Source organism: Hyla sarda, chromosome 1 (genome assembly GCF_029499605.1).
Source record: "Hyla sarda isolate aHylSar1 chromosome 1, aHylSar1.hap1, whole genome shotgun sequence".
In the NCBI taxonomy this organism is placed as follows: domain Eukaryota; kingdom Metazoa; phylum Chordata; class Amphibia; order Anura; family Hylidae; genus Hyla; species Hyla sarda.
The window spans coordinates 604,684,889-604,709,983 of NC_079189.1; the positions used below are offsets into that span (position 1 = coordinate 604,684,889).

The 25,095-nt window shown below is 45.3% G+C and overlaps 1 protein-coding gene across 2 annotated transcripts in view; it reads right to left on the reverse strand.

Annotated features, from left to right (window-relative positions):
* The window catches only part of LOC130296543 (zinc finger protein 436-like), a 61,568-nt gene that overhangs the window by 18,263 nt on the left and 18,210 nt on the right, over nt 1-25,095 (reverse strand). Inside the window, exons 2-4 of one of the 2 annotated variants that reach the window (XM_056548183.1) lie at nt 15,250-15,376; nt 15,105-15,166; nt 13,939-14,911 (exon numbers count right to left, since the gene is read on the reverse strand). In XM_056548183.1, coding sequence (XP_056404158.1) covers nt 13,939-14,911; nt 15,105-15,166; nt 15,250-15,337 — 1,123 coding nt within the window. In that variant the 5' untranslated portion in view covers nt 15,338-15,376. Of the gene's footprint in view, nt 1-13,938; nt 14,912-15,098; nt 15,167-15,249; nt 15,377-25,095 lie in introns of both variants that reach the window. The other variant, XM_056548192.1, reaches the window with a different exon arrangement.

Below are 25,095 nucleotides of genomic sequence, written 5' to 3' on the forward strand. Positions count from 1 at the left end.
TGAAATCTGAGAATTACCAATGGATTTTGGGTCGCACTGTACACCAAGTGTCAGAAAGCTGGGTTTGCATCCGAGATCTTGGGTCTTCCAGCAAACATACGTAAAAAAAAAAAAAATAGATGGCAACAAAGCGCTGGAGAGTTCTGAAGTGGCAGCAATGAGTCCAGATCTAAATCCCATTGAACACCTGTGGAGAGATCCTAAAATTGCTGTTGGGAAAAGGCGCCTTCCAATAAGAGAGACCTGGAGCAGTTTGCAAAGGAAGAGTGGTCCAACATTCCGGCTGAGAGGTGTAAGAAGCTTATTGATGGTTATAGGAAGCAACTGATTTCACTTATTTTTTTCAAAGGGTGTGCAACCAAATATTAAGGGTGCCAATAATTTTTTCCACCCCATTTTTGGCGTTTGGTGACATTATGTCCATTTAGATTTTTTTCCCTCCCTTTTTGTTTTAGTTCTAATACACACAAAGGAAATAAACATGTGTATAGCAAAACATGTGTTACTGCAATCCTTTTCTGTAAGAAATACTTCATTTTCTTGAATAATTTCAGGGGTGCCAACATTTACGTCCATGACTGTGTGAAGGATAGCCTTGTGCCTATCTTATGCATACTTAAACTCCTTCACTGTATTTGCAGCTACCACTTCTGCAGGCAGGCTATTCCATGCATCCACTACTCTCTCAGTAAAGTAATTCTTCCTCATATTACTTTGCCCCTCTAATTCAAAAACATTTCCACTATATAACACTATGTCCTCTTGAGGTAGTTTTTCTTCTTTTAAATATCTTCACCTTTATCATGTTGATTCCTTTTATGTATATAAAAGTTTCTACCATATCCCCTCTGTCTCTTCTTTCTTCTATACATGTTAATGTCCTTTAACCTTTCCTGGTAAGTTTTATCCTTTAACCCATGGACTAGTTTAGTATCTTCTCTAAACTCTCTCCAAAACATCTACATCCTTCTGGAGATACGGCCTCCAGTATTGCGCACAATACTCCAAGTGAGGTCTCACTTGTGCTCTGTACAGCGGCATGAGCACTTCTCTATTTCTACTGCTTATACATCTTCCTATACACCCAAGCATTCTGATAGCATTTCCTGCTGCTCTATTACATTGTCTTCCTACCTTTAAATCTAAATCCTTTTCCTCAGATACTGAAGTTAGGACCATATCACATAATCTATACTTGTATGAGTTTTTAATAAAAGCAGGAACTCTTTATTGCTTGAACATTACAGGATACAACAGATAGGACAGTAAAGCTGACGCGTTTCGGTTCCTGCAACATCCTTCCACTTTCACCACCTAAGAAACACATTCCAAAGCTTGACTCTCCTCACACAACTACTCCTTATGGCTAGTGTTATCCTTCTGCGAAGCAGTAGGGGGGGGGGAGCAAAGTCAGAGATGAGGAAACAAAGAATCCAGAACAGACATTTTCACCACGTTATGTGACTGTAAATGAGGAAGAATCCACTGACAGCTGGCTCATATAGTCTGACTCTTCATCCACCCCTCAGAAGACCTATGACTCCAGTCTAGGATAGCCATACTCTTCTGTTAAACCACACAACCTCTGGCAGGCATTGATAATTTGGGAACGATGCCTCGGCTGCTGCTGCTGCCTGTACTGGTGCTGGTACTGCCACCAACACTCCTACTGGCTGATGACATGGCAGGGGTCTTCTGTCCTCTACTCTGCCCAACAATTCTTATACTCAACATCATTATTTTGAGGTTAGTTTGATTTTTTTGGGGTGATTTTTCACTCACCTACTAATCAACTTTAACTTTCAATGTTTTGAACTGCGTTGTTATCTTACAACTAGGTAGGTATAACGCAAATTTGATGAAACCAAGAATATGAAAGTACAGTCGCTTTAAATGGCTAATATGTATCGGATGCACACATTTGGAAATGAATGACACATAAACCATAAAATCATATAACTTGAGTTATCATGTGATATGCTGGTCACCCTGATGTCATGTCACCACCTCCTGCTTTTCCTGCTTCCTCTGGGCACCAAAAAGCCATATTTTTCATGTAAATTTGCAAGTCGAGCAAAACCTTGCTTGCTCATCTATTCTGACTATATTGCTTCTGTCAGGATCCGGACTGGTATGCGGGGTGGACATGGGTAGTGGATCCTCTGTGTCAGTGAGGAGATGGCGTGGGCCGTACCAGGGGAACGGAACCTAAGGGGTTACTGGTTTTCCCCAGAGCCCGCCGAAAAGCGGGATGGACTTGCTGCGGCAGGTAACCCCCAGGTCGTTCCACCCGATAGAGACTCAACCTCACTGACAGCTGAGACAGGCTCGGGACACAAGGACAAGACAAAGGTAAGGTCAGACGTAGGAGAAGGTCAGGGCAGGCGGCAACAGTTCGTAGTCAGGGGCAACAGCAAAGGTCTGGATACACAGGCAATGGACACACGGGAACGCTTTCACTGGCACAAAGGCAACAAGATCCGGCCAGGACAGGAAGGGGAAGTGGGTTTATATGTGTGGGAGTGATTGGGGGACAGATTGGGCCAGGCACCAATTAACGGTGCACTGGCCCTTTAAATCTGAGAGACCCGGCGCGAGCGCGCCCTAGAGAGCAGGGCTGCGCACGCCGGGACTGATCAGCAGGAGGACGGGGCAGGTAACCAGAACGGGATGCGACCTGCGGGCAGGCACGTCCTGCCGCGTGGATTGCATCCCCGCCGGAGGAAACAGAGCAGCGCTCCCGGTCAGCGAGTCTGACCGGGGCGCTGTAAACAGGAGGAGAACGCCGTGAGCGCTCCGGGGGAGGAGAGGGACCCAGAGCGCTCGGCGTGACAGCTTCCTTCCACCAAGAAGAATAAAACAAAGAGGGATCATCCATGATAACATCAGTCCCCAGAAGTCACAATCACATTGTGCCAGCACCTTAGGCACCGACTACCGGAGATAAAGAGAAATATTCCTCCTCTCTGTATATAGAGATACGAAATGGGAGCAGCAGGCCAGCACCACACTCATATATTCTATGTCCAGATTCCAGCTATTTTTCATATCAACATTATAATGTACATTATGTCTTATCACCTATATACGGATCACATGTTCATCAATATTAAATGAGAATTTTGGCTAAATGGGAGAACATAAAGAGGAAAATATAAATATTAGGGATGCACCTAAATTTCGTCCACCATAAATTATCAGCCGAAAATGCCCCTTTCAGCATTTTTGGCTGAGGGAATTTTCCGCCAGTAATTTCAGGGAGCGTGGCTTAACCCCTAGAGGACACAGAGCAGGTACACCCTGGGCGCCTGGGACTTAGCACACCAGGACATACCTGTACCTTTTGAGTCCCGCCGCGGCTATGACATGAGTGAAGGAGCTGCATTCACATCATAGACCACGGGTCCCGACTGCTTTTAGAAGCCAGGGTCTTGCTAGTAATGGCGATCGTGCTGTTGTCCACCATTAACCCCTTAGATGCTGTGATCAATATTGAGCAGCTATTGAGCAGAATAGAGAAGTAGATTGAAGATAACAATTATTGGTGCTATGCCTATGCATAGTGCTGATCTGAAATCTAAAGATTGAAATCTATAGATGACAATTTTAAATATACTAATTTTGTTTGGTTACGTGTGACTTTTTATAAAGACTCCCAATTTCAAAAAGGCTGTGGTCTTTTTTTAGGTCATCAGCAGTGCAACGTTTCGGCTATAGTGTAGCCTTTGTCAAGCATGCTTGACAAAGGCTACACTATAGCCGAAACGTTGCACTGCTGATGACCTAAATAAAGACCACAGCCTTTTTGAAATTGGGAGTCTGCATACTTTTTGCTGTGACCTATACCAATTGGATGTTTTATATCTGGACTGGTTATCCGGATGATCACGGGCATAAGAGCAGGGACTAGTGCTGTCTTCCTCCTTGGACGTGACTTTTTATAAAAGTAGAGCAATATTAGAAAAACTATTTAAATTTGGTATCATTTTAATCACATTGGCATACAGAATAAAGATAACCTATCATTTTAACCTTAAAATGCACTGTGTAAAAAGAAAAAAAGAAAAAACTTTGCCAAATTGGATTTTTTTTCCTTCAATTTTGCCCCACAAATTATACTTTTTTCTCGTTTCGGCAAACATTTTATGGTAAAATGAAAGGTGCCATTACAAAGTACAATTGGTCACGGAAAAAACAAGCCCTGATATGTGTCTGTAGGGGAAAAATTAAAAAGAAGTAATGGCTAAATTGAAATTTTCCTGTGTTCCAAGGCCATAATGGGCTGTATCCTTAAGGGGTTAAAGTGGGGCCTAGCTTGGAATTTACTTAGGCAGGTCTGACAGAAGAAACGCAGTTGGTGCCAAGTACCAGCAGGATCTCCACATCTCCCCCAGGATCGGCACATGTAAATCAGGGCCTGTACATAATGCTTCCTGCATATTTTCCAACTTGTCCCATAGTTTATAGGGGGGCCGGTTTAGTGTACAGGGCATGATTTTTATTTTATATTATTATCAGTATGGCGTTTTTCATTTTCAGTTTACTCACATTTATTGATGAGCATTGGAATGATCTCACAAGTCACCATTGAAAAGGTTGCAAAGAATCTTATGGACTAAACAACTATACTGAGGCATTAAATGATTTTAATGCCTCAATTATTATATTTGTTACATAATGCACCGGTTTGGTTACCATTTAGTCTTTTCCAGAGGATCAATATACAATTTAGGGAATTAATCTGGAACGCCCGTAAACCAAAATTAAAGCTAGAGTATTTGCAGCGTCCCAAATTTGAGGGAGGGCTAGCTTTATCTAACCCCTGGTGGTATTTTTTGGCAGCTCAGGCCCAATATTTTAGGAATTGGTACAAAGGGGACGACGGAAATATTCTGGATGGAATGATAAAGAGTATAGGGAGAGGAGAAAATAATTTATTACTTTCTTTAGAAAAAGGCGAATTTAGGAAAAAGAAAAATCAACAACTCCCTATGTTTGATCTAATGCATAGGGTATGGAATACCATAAAAAAGATTAGAGGAGTCGATCAGGTTAACGAGTATACCCCAATATGGAGGAATGATACACTTAAGGAGTTAAGTAAATTGGAAGGTTTTGTAAAATGGGAGAAAGCGGGAGTCAGGACATTGAAAGACATATATAGAGGGGGAAATATACGCTCCTTTTTGGAGTTACAGGAGGAATTTGATCTACCCCGATATGCCTTCTTCTATTATTTACAGTTGAGGCAAGCGTTGTATGCCCAACAAAAATACACGGATATTAAACTAAGCAAAGATACAGCATTAGAATTTATAATAAAGGACGATAGGAAGAAAGGATTCATTTCAAAACTATACCAATTTATAGCTATGAAGGCCTGGGAAAAGCAAAACATACCAGCTTTTTATAAATGGAGAGAAGAGCAACAGGTGGCATTGGATCAATGGAATAATATCATGAGTAGTGTACTCAATCAGGCATTGGGTGAGGGTGCGAGACTATCCCAGCTGTATATATTGTATCGGGTGTATCAGACTCCAGCATTCCTGGCTAAAATAGGTTATCTACAAGTGGCAAAATGTCTTCGGTGTATATGCTCTTGTGCTGACCTACTCCATATGCTGTTAGGAGACGAGAGGGGAGAAAAAGGTGCAGGGGGCGCTCCCTGAGAGAAATGTATTCACTGATGTGCACCCTCCACGACACCAACAGTGATATACCGACCTTGGAGGGGCCGCACTGGGACCTGTGCAGCCCTAATTTTGGATGAGCTGCTGCTCTCCCACCGGCATCGAGCTCCTAAGTAAGGAGCCGATATGCAATGTGAGGAGAAAGGGTGGAACAAAGCCGGTACAGTGGAGGCGCTGCTCGAGTGGTGAAATTACTGAGAAACTCAGGCGATGCAGGATAACGATTTTTATTGAAAGTATTGGGACAACGCGTTTCGGCATCTGCTGATGCCTTCCTCAGGTCCACTTAACAATTCTAAAATAATAAAAGAAGGTATATCTGTATATCTCAACCTAATTGTATACATACATCTCGATCAAAAACATATGGACGGTGTTAGGTCTGGTACAGAAAATATATATAATGTAAAAAGAAACATATAAAAAAGTATAAAAAGAAAAACATTTTTTTGGGAACAGTGAATCCGTATTCCTCTATGCATGTCTAGGAACTCGCCAACAAGTTCACACACAAAGAAGAATAGGAGGCGAATGAAATACAGATAGAGAAATAAATAAATCCATGTAAATAGATCAGCAGTGTCCCAATGGATGGTCTATGGGCTGACAGATGAGTAGGTAAGTATTTAAATGGAATGACATGCATAAAACATAGATGGTAAGAAGAATTTTTCCATGTAATAAAAACAATTAAAAGCATGGTCCATAGATGATTGGAATGCAAAAAATATAGTTGTGCTGTCGGAAATGCAACAATAGTTGTGCTATCAGAAAAAATGGAATGAGTATGTATATATATCTTGATTGTGTGGCTTATATATGTATTTTATATATTTGTGAAGTCCCAGGGGGAGAAGGGTTGGAGAATTAAAATGTCGGGATGGTATCAAAGAGGACTTACCCCATATTCCTATGATGTTCAATGTGGGAGAGCTGGGGAAGGGAGGCAGAAAGTGGAGAGTTAGGGGTAGGGCTTGGTAGGTGATTATATATGGTGGGGTAGGGAGGCAGAGCATTGCTCGTCTCTGGGGGGGGAAAACAGATACCTGAAAAATGATCCTGTCTGGCGTCTGCACCGTTGCTGGTCTGTGCAGTGTGCTGGGGCGCGCGCTTATGTGCGCTGATACCGGCACGTCACTTCCGGTGGGTTGTCTCGGCAACCACAGACGCCGGACTGGAGCGATGTGCGCCTGTCAGCTGATGAGCTGACAGGAGGATCGCAGTGGTGTGTTGCGGGCCGCTGGGAGTGTGCGCTGTTAGGGTGAACAGCGGACACATGGGCCGATGCCTGGATAGTTGGAGCGATGCACTCCTGTCAGCTGGTAAGCTGTCAGGAGGATCGCGGGTGTGTGTTGCGGACCGCTGGCGGTATCCACTGGATTAGCGAGCGGTGAACATGGAGGGCCGTTGTGTGGATCACTGGAGCGATGCGCTCTTGTCAGTGGGTGGGCTGTGGTGTGGGGCATGTGAATGGGAGAGGTGTGAGTGACAGGGGTGAGGATGGGTGTGTGATGTGACAGTGTGCTGGGGATGCTGGGGGGGAGGGGGGGTGAGAAGGGAGGGAGGGGAGGAGGGGGGGATGTGTGGAGCTGGTGGGGATGTCTGGGTGTGGTAGGGGGGATGGGGATATGAAGGCATGTGTGTTGGATGGGTTTATGGATGAATCTATATGGATACATATGGGATTGATTGTCTGTGGGTGTGAATAGTTTGGTAGGGTTGGCAGAATGAGCGAGAGGTGCTGATGTGTGATTATGATATGTTGTACTGTTATATGGTGTCAAGGGGATTCATCTGGCTTTTTAAAGTTCAATGCACTCATTTAGTCCATCTGGCTGGAGGCAGTGCATTTTGTAGATCCAAAATGCCTCTCTTTTGTTCAGTGTAGCTGTCCTATTTTCTGTGACGGGTGAAATTTGTTCAATCGGAGTGATCCTGATTAGGTTGAAATCTTTGTTGTGTTTTTCGGCCAGATGGCGGGAAACGCTGTGCTTTTGGAACCCAATGGAGCAGTTGTAACGGTGACCGTTGAGCCGTTTCCGCAGGGCATGAGTGGTCCTCCCTATATATTGGAGGCCACAGTTACATTCAATTAGGTAGATGACGAAGGTAGATCCACAGTTGAGATGTGATTTGATGGGAAAGGTGGCGGCAGTGATCCTTGAAGTGAAAGAGGTAGTATTGTGACTGATATTGTTGCAACAGAGACAATTTTTTGGTCTGCATTTGTATGACCCCATCTTCATTGGGGTTATTGTAGGCTGTGAGTTGTTGGCACACTTCTTCCTTAAACTACTGGGAGCTAGAAGATTCTTCAGTGTTTTAGCTTGTCAGGTGCTGGGGGAATGATTTTTTTCAAAATGGGGTCATGTAAAAGGATGTGCCAATGTTTTTTGAGTATATTTTTGATCCGGTTGTGAGATTGATTGTATGTGGTGATGAAGTTGGACCCCAGCACTAATTCTCCATCCAATTGCAACAGCCCTATAGAAAACTCCAAAGAATTCTCCACCAACTTCATCACCACATACAATCAATCTCACAACCGGATCAAAAATATACTCAAAAAACATTGGCACATCCTTTTACATGACCCCATTTTGAAAAAAAATCATTCCCCCAGCACCTGGGATCACTTTCAGACGAGCTAAAACACTGAAGAATCTTCTAGCTCCCAGTAGTTTAAGGAAGAAGTGTGCCACCAACTCACAGCCTACAATAACCCCAATGAAGATGGGGTCATACAAATGCAGACCAAAAAATTGTCTCTGTTGCAACAATATCAGTCACAATACTACCTCTTTCACTTCAAGGATCACTGCCGCCACCTTTCCCATCAAATCACATCTCAACTGTGGATCTACCTTCGTCATCTACCTAATTGAATGTAACTGTGGCCTCCAATATATAGGGAGGACCACTCATGCCCTGCGGAAACGGCTCAACGGTCACCGTTACAACTGCTCCATTGGGTTCCAAAAGCACAGCGTTTCCCGCCATCTGGCCGAAAAACACAACAAAGATTTCAACCTAATCAGGATCACTCCGATTGAACAAATTTCACCCGTCACAGAAAATAGGACAGCTACACTGAACAAAAGAGAGGCATTTTGGATCTACAAAATGCACTGCCTCCAGCCAGATGGACTAAATGAGTGCATTGAACTTTAAAAAGCCAGATGAATCCCCTTGACACCATATAACAGTACAACATATCATAATCACACATCAGCACTAGTGTTGAGCGGCATAGGCCATATTCGAATTCGCGAATATTCGCGAATATATGGACGAATATTCGTCATATATTCGCGAATATTCGCATATTCGTTATACCCTCGTTTTATTTTCGCATATGCGAATATTCGCGTGCGAAAATTAACATATGCGAAAAGTTGCATATACAAAATTAACGTATGCGAAAATTCGCATATGCGAACATTCGCATATGCGAAAATTCACATATGCGAAAATTAGCATGTGCTAATTTTCGTATATGCGAATTTCCGCACGTCAGTCTTACACAGTAGTATTACAGCCTTCTTTACACCACATAAGCTGGAAGCAGAGAGGGATGATCACTGTGATGTGTACTGTGAAGAAAAAAAAAAAAAAAAAAAACGAATATTCGTAATTACGAATATATAGCGCTATATTCGCGAAATTCGCGAATTCGCGAATATGCGATATTCGCGAATAATATTCGAATTGCGAATATTCGCGAGCAACACTAATCAGCACCTCTCGCTCATTCTGCCAACCCTACCAAACTATTCACACCCACAGACAATCAATCCCATATGTATCCATATAGATTCATCCATAAACCCATCCAACACACATGCCTTCATATCCCCATCCCCCCTACCACACCCAGACATCCCCACCAGCTCCACACATCCCCCCTCCTCCCCTCCCTCCCTTCTCCCCCCCCTCCCCCCAGTGTCCCCAGCACACTGTCACATCACACACCCATCCTCACCCCTGTCACTCACACCTCTCCCATTCACATGCCCCACACCACAGCCCACCCACTGACAAGAGCGCATCGCTCCAGTGATCCACACAACGGCCCTCCATGTTCACCGCTCGCTAATCCAGTGGATACCGCCAGCGGTCCACAACACACACCCGCGATCCTCCTGAAAGCTTACCAGCTGACAGGAGTGCATCGCTCCAACTATCCAGGCATCGGCCCATGTGTCCGCTGTTCACCCTAACAGCGGACACTCCCAGCGGCCCGCAACACACCACTGCGATCCTCCTGTCAGCTCATCAGCTGACAGGCGCACATCGCTCATCATCGCTCATCAGCTGACAGGCGCACATCGCTCCAGCCCTACCCCTAACTCTGTGGTTGCCGAGACAACCCACCGGAAGTGACGTGCCGGTATTAGCGCACATAAGCGCGCGCTCCCAGCACACTGCACAGACCAGCAACGGTGCAGACGCCAGACAGGATCATTTTTCAGGTATCTGTTTTCCCCCCCCAGAGACGAGCAATGCTCTGCCTCCCTACCCCACCATATATAATCACCTACCCAGCCCTACCCCTAACTCTCCACTTTCTGCCTCCCTTCCCCAGCTCTCCCACATTGAACATCATAGGAATATGGGGTAAGTCCTCTTTGATACCATCCCGACATTTTAATTCTCCAAACCTTCTCCCCCTGGGACTTCCCAAATATATAAAATATATATATAAGCCACACAATCAAGATATATATACATACTCATTCCATTTTTTCTGATAGCACAACTATTGTTGCATTTCCGACAGCACAACTATATTTTTTGCATTCCAATCATCTATGGACCATGCTTTTAATTGTTTTTATTACATGGAAAAATTCTTCTTACCATCTATGTTTTATGCATGTCATTCCATTTAAATACTTACCTACTCATCTGTCAGCCCATAGACCATCCATTGGGACACTGCTGATCTATTTACATGGATTTATTTATTTCTCTATCTGTATTTCATTCGCCTCCTATTCTTCTTTGTGTGTGAACTTGTTGGCGAGTTCCTAGACATGCATAGAGGAATACGGATTCACTGTTCCCAAAAAAATGTTTTTCTTTTTATACTTTTTTATATGTTTCTTTTTACATTATATATATTTTCTGTACCAGACCTAACACCGTCCATATGTTTTTGATCGAGATGTATGCATACAATTAGGTTGAGATATACAGATATACCTTCTTTTATTATTTTAGAATTGTTAAGTGGACCTGAGGAAGGCATCAGCAGATGCCGAAACGCGTTGTCCCAATACTTTCAATAAAAATCGTTATCCTGCACCGCCTGAGTTTCTCAGTAATTTCACCACTCGAGCAGCGCCTCCACTGTACCGGCTTTCTTCCACCCTTTCTCCTCCATATGCTGTGGGAATGCCTGGTTATTAAAAGATATTGGGAAGAAATTATAGAATATATTGGAGCAATATATGAGGTTGATATTGATAGGAAGGTTAAAATATGTATACTGGGTTATGTGGTGGAACTGCCGATAGAAGATAACACTAAGTTAGGGGTGGGCAGAATTTTATATAATGTGCGCAAGTTGATAGCCCAGCGCTGGAAAAACCCAAATCCACCATCCAGACTGCACTTTGTTCAAAAGAAGGAAAAAAATAGTTGCTTGGGAAAAAGCCATATATATATATGATATGGCGGAAATGGATTGACAGAGACGGGGTGAGGGGAAGAGAAGAGAAAAGTATAATACGTTTTTTTTTTTGGGTGTTTTGGTTTGTCTAGGTTTATTTTGTTTTCTTTCCCCCTGCATAGAATCCTTCCTCCATTGGGAAATAAGTAAATGTGGGGAGAATATTGTTGTTTAAATCTCTGAGAAATGTAATATGCCTTTGCAGAGTTAATGTATAAATGAAAAGCTGAAATAAAAATGGAAGTATTAAAAAAAAAAAAAAAAATACTGAAGCACGCCAGCTTTCACCGTTTACAGTTCATCGCATCATCAGTGCGCACTCCTCCACGAGGACCCACAGCATCCTGCGCAGCAAACACCGCTTGTCAGTGCGGATTATCTGTCATAAGGCATACTTCCCCGCACAGTGCCACGTGCTGCCAACATCCGCTAGGACTTCGGAGCTGCAAAGGATCCCTCCCTGGATAACATTGTGAGGTTGGGTGAGTGCACTGGTTCCCGTATTAAGTATATCTTTGCCGACCGCCAAGTCGCACTACACAACATTACAGGACAAGCGCTAACCAGCAAACGCTCCCCAGTGGGCGCAGTATTGAGAGGCTCCAGCGCTTCTCTATCTGCACATAACACGCATTGAATGCTTCTGCTTTTGGCTACAATAGTTTATGCAATATACACTGCTCAAAAAAATCCAGGATGGCACATCAATGCGAGCTGTGGGAGGAAGGTTTGCTGTGTCTGTCAGCGTAGTGTCCAGAGCATGGAGGCGCTACCAGGAGACAGGCCAGTACATCAGGAGACGTGGACGAGGCTGTAGGAGGACAACAACCCAGCAGCAGGACCGCTACCTCCACCTTTGTGCAAGGAGGAGCAGGAGGAGCACTGCCAGAGCCCTGCAAAATGACCACCAGCAGGCCAGAAATGTGCATGTGTCCACTCAAACGGTTAGAAACAGACTCCATGAGGGTGGTATGAGGGCCCGACGTCCACAGGTGGGGTTTGTGCTTACAGCCCAACACCGTGTAGGACGTTTGGCATTTGCCAGAGAACACCAAGATTGGCAAATTCACCAATGGCACCCTGTGCTCTTCACAAATGAAAGCAAGTTAACACTGAGCACGTGACAGAGTCTGGAGACACCGTGGAGAACATTCTGCTGCTTGCAACATCCTCCAGCATGACCGGTTTGGCGGTAGGTCAGTAATGGTGTGGGGTGGCATTTCTTTTGGGGGCTGCACAGCCCTCCATGTGATTGCCAGAGGTAGCCTGACTGCCATTAGGTACCGAGATGAGATCCTCAGACCCCTTGTGAGACCATATGCTGGTGCAGTTTGCCCTGGGTTCCTCCTAATACAATGCTAGACCTCATGTGGCTGGAGTGTGTCAGCAGTTCCTGCAAGAGGAAGGCACTGATGCCATGGACTGGCCCGCCCGTTCCCCAGACCTGAATCCGATTGAGCACATTTGGGACCGCATGTCTCGCCCCATACACCAACGCCACGTTGCACCACAGACTGTCCAGGAGTTGGCGGATACTTTAGTCCAGGTCTGGGAGGACATCCCTCAGGAGACCATCCTCCACCTCATCAGGAGCATGCCCATGCGTTTTAGGGAGGTCATACGGACACGTGGAGGCCACACACTACTGAGCCTCATTGTGACTTGTTTTAAGGACATTATATAAAGTTGGATCAGCCTGTAGTGTGGTTTTCCACTTTGATTTTGAGTGTGACTCCATATCCAGACCTCCATATGTTGATAAATTTGATTTCCATTGATCATTTCTGTGTGATTTTGTTGTCAGCACATTCAACTATGTAAAGACGAAAGTATTTCATACGATTAGTTCATTCATTCAGATCTAGGATGTGTTATCTTAGTGTTACCTTTATTTTTTTGAGCAGTGTAAGTTCTTGCAACTGAAGGTGGTTTTGAGATTATGAATGCATTTGATTAACTTTTCTACTATACTACTTTGTTTTATACTATTTTAATATGTATACCAGAGTGGATAGCAGGCATCAACTTTGGGCATTTTAAATAAATGTACTTTAGAACTCTGCATTTGTGCACTTCTGGGAGTTTTAGGCTTCATTTTTTGACCCCCCTACCCCACCCCCCAGTTCTCTACACACAACCACTCTCTACGTACATTTGTACAACCACTGATTTCCATATATTACATTTCCACAGTCCTTGAGAACCATCACATTCCCTTTTGTACTGTTAAGCATTTTTGGACATTGGGGCCATTAGGGGTCTACATCGTACTGGAATTGCCGGACGAACCACAGATAGAGCACACCCAAAACTTTACTGTTTATACTTAAATTTATGAATTATTGAATTATTTAACTAAAAAATTATGATAATACAATTTTACAAAAACAATATTTAAAAAAGTGGGCGGGGAAATGCAGTTTAGGTTAAGACCAGCCTAAATTTATGGTTTCAGACCAAAATTTGCCTTTCAATGCATCCCTAAAAAATATTCCATACAAGTTTGCTGTAGACAGGGACTAGAAAATTAGAATATGTGACTCTTCTCTGCATTTAGTGGTTACTACTCACCTGGTTGGTTACCTGTAGGAATGTCCTTCTTATACTGCTCATCACTGCTCACTTCTGTCTCTTCTTCTTCTTTTATGTCTGTAGCATTAATATAGATCAGATTTTTCCCTGTAGGAAAGTCCTCTTTATACAGTTTATCACTGCTCACATCTGTCTCTTCTTCTTCTTCCTTTATTTTTATAACATTAATATTGTTCAAATCCTTCAATGTAAAAATGTCCTCATACTGCTCATCACTGCTCACATCTGTTTCTTCTTCTTCTTTTATGTCTGTAGCATTAATATAAATCAGATCTTTCCCTGTAGTAATGTCCTCCTTATACTGCTCATCGCCGCTCACATCTATCTCATCTTCTTCTTTTATGTCTGTAGCATTAATATAGATCAGATTTTTCCCTGTACGAATGTTCTCCTTATACTGCTCATCAATGCTCACTTCTGTTTCTTCTTCTTCCTGTTTTACGTCTGTAGCATTAATATAGATCAGATCTTTCCCTGTAGGAAAGTCCTCCTTATACTGCTCATCACCACTCACATCTGTCTCTTCTTCCTCATTTATGACTGTAGCATTAATATAGTTCAGATCTTTTCCTGTAGGAATTTCCTCCTTATACTTTTTATCACTGCTCACATCTGTCTCTTCTTCTTCTTCCTTTATTTTTATAACATTAATATTGTTCAAATCCTTCAATGTAAAAATGTCCTCCTTATACTGCTCATCGCCACTCATGTCTGTTTCTTCTTCTTCTTTTATGTCTGTAGCTTTAATATAAATCAGATCTTTCCCTGTAGTAATGTCCTCCTTATATTGCTCATCACTGCTCACATCTATCTCTTCTTCTTTATTTATGTCTGTAGCATTAATGTAGTTTAGATCTTTCATTGTAGGAATGTCCTCCTTAAACTGCTCATCACTCCTCATATCTGTCTCTGGCGCATTAATATTGTTCAGATCTTCTACCTGATTCATAAGTTGTGAAATAAATTTTGTAAAAGTCAGATCCAGACAACATGTAATGTCTATGGTCGGCTTAAATGCTGCTATATCCAACTTTTTATTAATTAACAAATATTAACCATATAATACTGTAGGATAAAACAAGACTGAACACAAGAGCTTCACAGCCCTTCTACAGATCATAGGGAATATCTCCATCTACCTGATCCTGATCCTGTGGAAGAAGAGGACGGGGACACCTCTCTGCTGCTGTTCTCTTACTGGATCTGACTGTAGGGAACACATACAGAGACTGAATTCATTCTTTACATACAAATAATGAGAGGACGTGTGTATATAGTCCTGTCTATTACCTGCTGATGTGAGGGGCTGCTGATCCTCCATCATCACCTGATCCTTGTACTGATCCTTGTGTCCTTCTACATACTCCCACTCCTCCATGGAGAAATAGACCGCCACGTCCTGACACCTTATAGGAACCTGACACATAATGATACAGTCATCACCCCGACCCCTCCAGTGGTCTTACTGTATAATGCCCCAGCATTCCCAGCAGTGTCACCTCTCCAGTCATCACCAGACCCCTCCATTACTGTATAATGTCCCAGCATTCCCAGCAGTGTCACCTCTCCAGTCATCACCAGACCCCTCCATTACTGTATAATGTCCCAGCATTCCCAGCAGTGTCACCTCTCCAGTCATCACCAGACCCCTCCATTACTGAATAATGTCCCAGCATTCCCAGCAGTGTCACCTCTCCAGTCATCACCAGACCCCTCCATTACTGTATAATGTCCCAGCAGTGTCACCTCTCCAGTCATCACCAGACCCCTCCATTACTGTATAATGTCCCAGCATTCCCAGCAGTGTCACCTCTCCAGTCATCACCAGACCCCTCCATTACTGTATAATGTCCCAGCATTCCCAGCAGTGTCACCTCTCCAGTCATCACCAGACCCCTCCATTACTGTATAATGTCCCAGCATTCCCAGCAGAGTCACCTCTCCAGTCATCACCAGACCCCTCCATTACTGTATAATGTCCCAGCATTCCCAGCAGTGTCACCTCTCCAGTCATCACCAGACCCCTCCATTACTGTATAATGTCCCAGCATTCCCAGCAGTGTCACCTCTCCAGTCATCACCAGACCCCTCCATTACTGTATAATGTCCCAGCAGTGTCACCTCTCCAGTCATCACCAGACCCCTCCATTACTGTATAATATCCCAGCATTCCCAGCAGTGTCACCTCTCCAGTCATCACCAGATCCCTCCATTACTGTATAATGTCCCAGCAGTGTCACCTCTCCAGTCATCTCCAGACCCCTCCATTACTGTATAATGTCCCAGCATTCCCAGCAGTGTCACCTCTTCAGTCATCACCAGACCCTCCATTACTGTATAATGTCCCAGCAGTGTCACCTCTCCAGTCATCACCAGACCCCTCCATTACAGTATAATGTCCCAGCATTCCCAGCAGTGTCTCCTCTCCAGTCATCACCAGACCCCTCCATTACTGTATAATGTCCCAGCATTCCCAGCAGTGTCACCTCTCCAGTCATCACCAGACCCTTCCATTACTGTATAATGTCAAAGCATTCCCAGCAGTGTCACCTCTCCAGTCATCACCAGACCCCTCCATTACTGTATAATGTCCCAGCATTCCCAGCAGTGTCACCTCTCCAGTCATCACCAGACCCCCCCATTACTGTATAATGTCCCAGCATTCCCAGCAGTGTCACCTCTCCAGTCATCACCAGACCCCTCCATTACTGTATAATGTCCCAGCATTCCCAGCAGTGTCACCTCTCCAGTCATCACCAGACCCCTCCATTACTGTATAATGTCCCAGCATTCCCAGCAGTGTCACCTCTCCAGTCATCACCAGACCCTCCATTACTGTATAATGTCCCAGCATTCCCAGCAGTGTCACCTCTCCAGTCATCACCAGACCCCTCCATTACTGTATAATGCCCCAACATTCCCAGCAGTGTCACCTCTCCAGTCATCACCAGACCCCTCCATTACTGTATAATGTCCCAGCATTCCCAGCAGGGTCACCTCTCCAGTCATCACCAGACCCCTCCATTACTGTATAATGTCCCAGCATTCCCAGCAGTGTCACCTCTCCAGTCATCACCAGACCCCTCCATTACTGTATAATGTCCCAGCAGTGTCACCTCTCCAGTCATCACCAGACCCCTCCATTACTGTATAATGTCCCAGCATTCCCAGCAGTGTCACCTCTCCAGTCATCACCAGACCCCTCCATTACTGCATAATGTCCCAGCAGTGTCACCTCTCCAGTCATCACCAGACCCCTCCATTACTGTATAATGTCCCAGCAGTGTCACCTCTCCAGTCATCACCAGACCCCTCCATTACTGTATAATGTCCCAGCATTCCCAGCAGTGTCACCTCTCCAGTCATCACCAGACCCCTCCATTACTGTATAATGTCCCAGCATTCCCAGCAGTGTCACCTCTCCAGTCATCACCAGACCCCTCCATTACTGTATAATGTCCCAGCATTCCCAGCAGTGTCACCTCTCCAGTCATCACCAGACCCCTCCATTACTGTATAATGTCCCAGCATTCCCAGCAGTGTCACCTCTCCAGTCATCACCAGACCCCTCCATTACTGTATAATGTCCCAGCATTCCAAGCAGTGTCACCTCTCCAGTCATCACCAGACCCCTCCATTACTGTATAATGTCCCAGCATTCCCAGCAGTGTCACCTCTCCAGTCATCACCAGACCCTTCCATTACTGTATAATGTCCCAGCAGTGTCACCTCTCCAGTCATCACCAGACCCCTCCATTACTGTATAATGTCCCAGCAGTGTCACCTCTCCAGTCATCACCAGACCCTTCCATTACTGTATAATGTCCCAGCAGTGTCACCTCTCCAGTCATCACCAGACCCCTCCATTACTGTATAATGTCCCAGCATTCCCAGCAGTGTCACCTCTCCAGTCATCACCAGACCCCTCCATTACTGTATAATGTCCCAGCATTCCCAGCAGTGTCACCTCTCCAGTCATCACCAGACCCCTCCATTACTGTATAATGTCCCAGCATTCCCAGCAGTGTCACCTCTCCAGTCATCACCAGACCCCTCCATTACTGTATAATGTCCCAGCAGTGTCACCTCTCCAGTCATCACCAGACCCCTCCATTACTGTATAATGTCCCAGCAGTGTCACCTCTCCAGTCATCACTAGACCCCTCCATTACTGTATAATGTCCCAGCATTCCCAGCAGTGTCACCTCTCCAGTCATCACCAGACCCCTCCATTACTGTATAATGTCCCAGCAGTGTCACCTCTCCAGTCATCACCAGACCCCTCCATTACTGTATAATGTCCCAGCATTCCCAGCAGTGTCACCTCTCCAGTCATCACCAGACCCCTCCATTACTGTATAATGTCCCAGCATTCCCTGCAGTGTCACCTCTCCAGTCATCACCAGACCCCTCCATTACTGTATAATGTCCCAGCATTCCCAGCAGTGTCACCTCTCCAGTCATCACCAGACCCCTCCATTACTGTATAATGTCCCAGCATTCCCTGCAGTGTCACCTCTCCAGTCATCACCAGACCCCTCCATTACTGTATAATGTCCCAGCATTCCCAGCAGTGTCACCTCTCCAGTCATCACCAGACCCCTCCATTACTGTATAATGTCCCAGCAGTGTCACCTCTCCAGTCATCACCAGACCCCTCCATTACTGTATAATGTCCCAGCATTCCCAGCAGTGTCACCTCTCCAGTCATCACCAGACCCCTCCATTACTGTATAATGTCCCAGCATTCCCAGCAGTGTCACCTCTCCAGTCATCACCAGACCCCTCCATTACTGTATAATGTCCCAGCATTCCCAGCAGTGTCACCTCTCCAGTCATCACCAGACCCCTCCATTACTGTATAATGTCCCAGCAGTGTCACCTCTCCAGTCATCACCAGTCCCCTCCATTACTGTATAATGTCGCAGCATTCCCAGCAGTGTCACCTCTCCAGTCATCACCAGACCCCTCCATTACTGTATAATGTCCCAGCATTCCCAGCAGTGTCACCTCTCCAGTCATCACCAGACCCCCCATTACTGTATAATGTCCCAGCATTCCCAGCAGTGTCACCTCTCCAGTCATCACCAGACCCATCCATTACTGTATAATGTCCCAGCATTCCCAGCAGTGTCACCTCTCCAGTCATCACCAGACCCCTCCATTACTGTATAATGTCCCAGCATTCCCAGCAGTGTCACCTATCCAGTCATCACCAGACCCCTCCATTACTGTATAATGTCCCAGCATTCCCAGCAGTGTCACCTCTCCAGTCATCACCAGACCCTTCCATTACTGTATAATGTCCCAGCATTCCCAGCAGTGTCACCTCTCCAGTCATCACCAGACCCCTCCATTACTGTATAATGTCCCAGCAGTGTCACCTCTCCAGTCATCACCAGACCCCTCCATTACTGTATAATGTCCCAGCATTCCCAGCAGTGTCACCTCTCCAGTCATCACCAGACCCCTCCATTACTGTATAATGTCCCAGCATTCCCAGCAGTGTCACCTCTCCAGTCATCACCAGACCCCTCCATTACTGTATAATGTCCCAGCATTCCCAGCAGGGTCACCTCTCCAGTCATCACCAGACCCCTCCATTACTGTATAATGTCCCAGCATTCCCAGCAGTGTCACCTCTCCAGTCATCACCAGACCCCTCCATTACTGTATAATGTCCCAGCATTCCCAGCAGTGTCACCTCTCCAGTCATCACCAGACCCCTCCATTACTGTATAATGTCCCAGTATTCCCAGCAGTGTCACCTCTCCAGTCATCACCAGACCCCTCCATTACTGTATAATGTCCCAGCAGTGTCACCTCTCCAGTCATCACCAGACCCCTCCATTACTATATAATGTCCCAGCATTCCCAGCAGTGTCACCTCTCCAGTCATCACCAGACCCCTCCATTACTGTATAATGTCCCATCATTCCCAGCAGTGTCACCTCTCCAGTCATCACCAGACCCCTCCATTACTGTATAATGTCCCAGCATTCCCAGCAGTGTCACCTCTCCAGTCATCATCAGACCCCTCCATTACTGTATAATGTCCCAGCATTCCCAGCAGTGTCACCTCTCCAGTCATCACCAGACCCCTCCATTAGTGTATAATGTCCCAGCATTCCCAGCAGTGTCACCTCTCCAGTCATCACCAGACCCCTCCATTACTGTATAATGTCCCAGCATTCCCAGCAGTGTCACCTCTCCAGTCATCACCAGACCCCTCCATTACTGTATAATGTCCCAGCATTCCCAGCAGTGTCACCTCTCCAGTCATCTCCAGACCCCTCCATTACTGTATAATGTCCCAGCATTCCCAGCAGTGTCACCTCTCCAGTCATCACCAGACTCCTCCATTACTGTATAATGTCCCAGCAGTGTCACCTCTCCAGTCATCACCAGACCCCTCCATTACTGTATAATGTCCCAGCATTCCCAGCAGTGTCACCTCTCCAGTCATCACCAGACTCCTCCATTACTGTATAATGTCCCAGCAGTGTCACCTCTCCAGTCATCACCAGACTCCTCCATTACTGTATAATGTCCCAGCAGTGTCACCTCTCCAGTCATCACCAGACCCCTCCATTACTGTATAATGTCCCAGCAGTGTCACCTCTCCAGTCATCCCCAGACCCCTCCATTACTGTATAATGTCCCAGCATTCCCAGCAGTGTCACCTCTCCAGTCATCACCAGACCCCTCCATTACTGTATAATGTCCCAGCATTCCCAGCAGTGTCACCTCTCCAGTCATCACCAGACCCCTCCATTACTGTATAATGTCCCAGCAGTGTCACCTCTCCAGTCATCACCAGACCCCTCCATTACTGTATAATGTCCCAGCAGTGTCACCTCTCCAGTCATCACCAGACCCCTCCATTACTGTATAATGTCCCAGCAGTGTCACCTCTCCAGTCATCACCAGACCCCTCCATTACTGTATAATGTCCCAGCATTCCCAGCAGTGTCACCTCTCCAGTCATCACCAGACCCCTCCATTACTGTATAATGTCCCAGCATTCCCAGCAGTGTCACCTCTCCAGTCATCACCAGACCCCTCCATTACTGTATAATGTCCCAGCATTCCCAGCAGTGTCACCTCTCCAGTCATCACCAGACCCCTCCATTACTGTATAATGTCCCAGCATTCCCAGCAGTGTCACCTCTCTAGTCATCACCAGACCCCTCCATTACTGTATAATGTCCCAGCATTCCCAGCAGTGTCACCTCTCCAGTCATCACCAGACCCCTCCATTACTGTATAATGTCCCAGCAGTGACACCTCTCCAGTCATTTCCATCCCACTACAATGACCAGCAAAGATATGGCCTAATAGATTGTTTTATACAAGTATTTAGCAGATCACAATAAGAATCATCTCATGAAGTGTCTGACTAAAAATAAATAAATAAAATAAAGTAATCATAAGTTTTAATGAAGTTCATTTAAAAAAAATAACTATTTTCTCAAAACACTAAACAAAAACAGATAGGTATAAAAAAAGAAAAAACAAAAGCAAAAAAAAGAAAAAACCCTGGAGTGCTTCTTTAAAGGAGTACTCCGGTGGAAAACAAATTTTTCTAAATCAACTGGTGCCAAAACGCTATACAAATTTGTAAATTACTTCTATTTCAAAATCTTAATTCTTCTAGTACTTATCAGCTGCTGTATACTACAGAGGAACTTGTGTAGTTTTTTTCCAGTCTGATCACAGTGCTTTCTACTGACACTCTTTTTATTATAAAAATACAAAACTTATCCAACACAACAAAAAACAAGCTTAACCAGCTATAATATAAATCAAAAACAAAACCCTGCCTAACCGGCCAGCCCAGCTTTACAAAGCAAAAAGAAAACAAACAAACAAAAACACACTGACACACATACCAAAAATGAACATAAAAACAGCACAACTTGGCTTAAACATAAACATAAAATTAGCACTACCTGGCTGTAACTCAAACCATCCATACTCGGGGGGTAAAAAATAAAAAATAAATAAATAAATAATAATTATAAAAATAAAGAAATAAATAAATAAAAATAAACAGCACAACTTGGCTTAAACATAAACATAAAATTAGCACTACCCGGCTGTGACTCAAAACCATCCATACTCGGGAAACAAAACAAAAGGGGAAAATAAATAAATAAAAAATATAAAAATTAAAAATATAAATAAATAAACAAAAACACATAACACAACAACTGGTCCGACTGCCATAACTATTATATGAGACAATATAAAACGATGTAGATACAAAACCAAATAGATACAAAATCACTAATAGAAATTAATAAATTATAGTATATAAACATAAATATATGTACCCTATTTACAGAAACCTACAAAAAAAAAAAAAAAAAAAAAAAAATACAGGAAATCCCTACACTAGAACTGTGCCCTCACCCACACCACCCCTCCTGCACATGGGTCAGAGTCCATACCGTTCCTCTACAGTTTACAAAGTTCTGTCCTTAACTGACCCATGTCAGGTCCCCCAAAAACACGAAAACACACCACCACCCACAAATACACCCTCCCCACCTAGCACTCCACCCAACCAACTTATACACAAACTTATACATACTAACTAACAGACACTGAACCACAACCCACTTTAGGCCCAAGTTTGGTCGCCTGTAAGCCCTTCATGCCATATCAGCTTAAAACAAAACAAAAAAGCTAGCGTGCACATGCAGTAGCCCACCACCAGAAAGAAGGATGGCAGACTTGATACACCAAAATAATTTTTAACTCTTTTCCTAACTCCCCCTACAATTCTCCCTAATTCTATCCCTCCATTAAAGCTAACCCTACTCTCACCCTATCTCTATCCCTATCACACTTCCCCTATCCAAAATAAAGGTACTCTACCCAAAAGATCTAGTACCTAGGGCACATCAAAAGAAAACCCTCTCCACAGGAGAGGAGCCCTACTGGTACCAAGACTGCCATACTCCAAAGACCTGATCTTCCCGAGGTCACCGGTGATATTCCTACAGACCTCCACCTCGGAGAGGATTTTCTGCTGGGTCGACACTAAACACCGTGCATTCCACGTGTAGTACCTAACCACTAAACTAACTAAGAATAAAGTGCCCCGGTCTCGGCCACCCAGTGTCCTGAATGCCCCATAAGCCCACTCCGGATAGGTAAGGCCGGCAAGTTGACTCCAGCCGATGGAAGCGCCCACCCGGTTGTAAACCCCTATATTAAAGGGACAATGAAGCAGGAAATGGTCCATGCTTTCCAGCGTGTCCCCACACTCTTCTCGGGGACATCCCCGGTCATCAGAGTTCCTGCACTTCAGGTTGTCCCTTACATATAGCTTCCCCTGAAAGCAGCGCCAGGCCAAGTCCCAAAACTTCTGGGGGATCCTTTTCATGTTTAAAAGGTACAACCCCACCCTCAGATCCCGACCTGGGCAGTCCCTGAGTGCCAGAGGCTTCTGGAAGTGGGTCAACAGAACCCGTTTGTCAAGGAACTGCCTTGACTGGGTCCTGATCTCCCACACTCCCAGACCCCACCGACGTATCGCCTTCAGAGTCGGGGTAGCGTAAGCCGGAAGATATCCATGGGGCGTACGGAGGTCCTTCACTTGCCCTCCTGTCTCCCATTCCTGGAAGAAAGGCCGAAACCATTCCCTGCAGGAGAGTACCCACGGAGGAGCCCTCTCTGACCAGAGGTTTGAGATGTTAGCTTTTAAAAAGGTGTTTGTTAAGAACACCACAGGGTTTACCATAGATAAACCCCCTAGTCTCCTCGTGCGGTACGTAACCTCCCTCTTGACTAGGTTCATCCTGTTCCCCCATAACAGTTGAAAAAAACAGGCTGTAGATCCTAGTGTAGTAAGCCTCTGGCAAGATACATACGCTGCCCAGATAGATAAACAAGGGGAGCAGGTACGATTTGATCAGGTGTACCCTTTCCCTGAGGGTCAAAGACCAACCCTTCCACTGGTCCACCTTCTGAGTGGCATCCTGGAGCTTACCATCCCAGTTTTTGGTGGGATAATCATCCTGGCCAAATGTGATGCCTAAGACTTTTGCTGATTCTTGGGGCCCTGGAAGGGTGTCCGGGAGATCAAACGTGGGATCCCCCCCTCCCAGCCAGAGACTCTCACACTTATCCCGGTTGATCTTAGACCCGGATGCCTCCGAGTAGCGTTCCACCTCCGACATCACCACATCAACCCCCTCTCTCGAGGAGACGAAAATAGTGACATCGTCGGCGTACGCCACTACCCCCTGGATGGCCCCCGGCTCCGCCAAACTCATCCCGACTCCCACCAACGGTCCGCAACTCACCCTCCTAAGGAAGGGATCGATCGCGAACACATATAACAGCGGGCTCAAAGGACAACCCTGACGGACTCCAGACCCCACTCCAAAAGAGTGGCCAGACCACCCGTTCACCAGTGGGAAACTCTCTGCCCCTGCATACAAGATCTTAAGCCAATTAACAAAAGTACTCGGTAAGCCATATCTCAGGAGGGCGGACCAGAGGTACTCGTGGTTCACCCGATCAAATGCTTTGGCCTGATCCAAGGACAGCAAGTACCCCTTCCAGAAACCTGCACTACTCCGCTCCACTGCCTCCCTGACACTAAGGACAGCACTTAAGGTGCTTCGGCCTGGAACAGTGCAGTGCTGGGCCTCCGAAAGGAGCCGGGGTGCAAACTTCACCAGCCGATTAAACAGTATCTTGGCCAGAAGCTTCCTGTCCGTATTGAGAAGAGCTATGGGTCTCCAATTCTCAATACGGCTGGGATCTTTACCCTTTGAGAGAAGAATCAGGGCTGACCTCCTCATTGACTTTGGCAGAGTGCCCGAGGAGAGACACTCATTGAATACCTCAGTCAAGAGGGGAGCTAAAGACTCCTTAAAGGTCCTGTACCACTCAGATGTTAAGCCATCCGGACCTGGCGACTTCTTGGGGGCAAGCCCCTCGATCGCCAGTCTCACTTCCTCTTCCCTGATCTCTTCTGCCAAAACGCCAAGAGAGGGGTCTACCCCTGGCTCAGGAATGGTTTCAGCCAGGAAACCCGACATCACATCCCGATCCAGATCCTTCCTTCCCAAGAGGTGAGAGTAGAAGGATCTGACGATCTCCAAGATCCCTGATCTG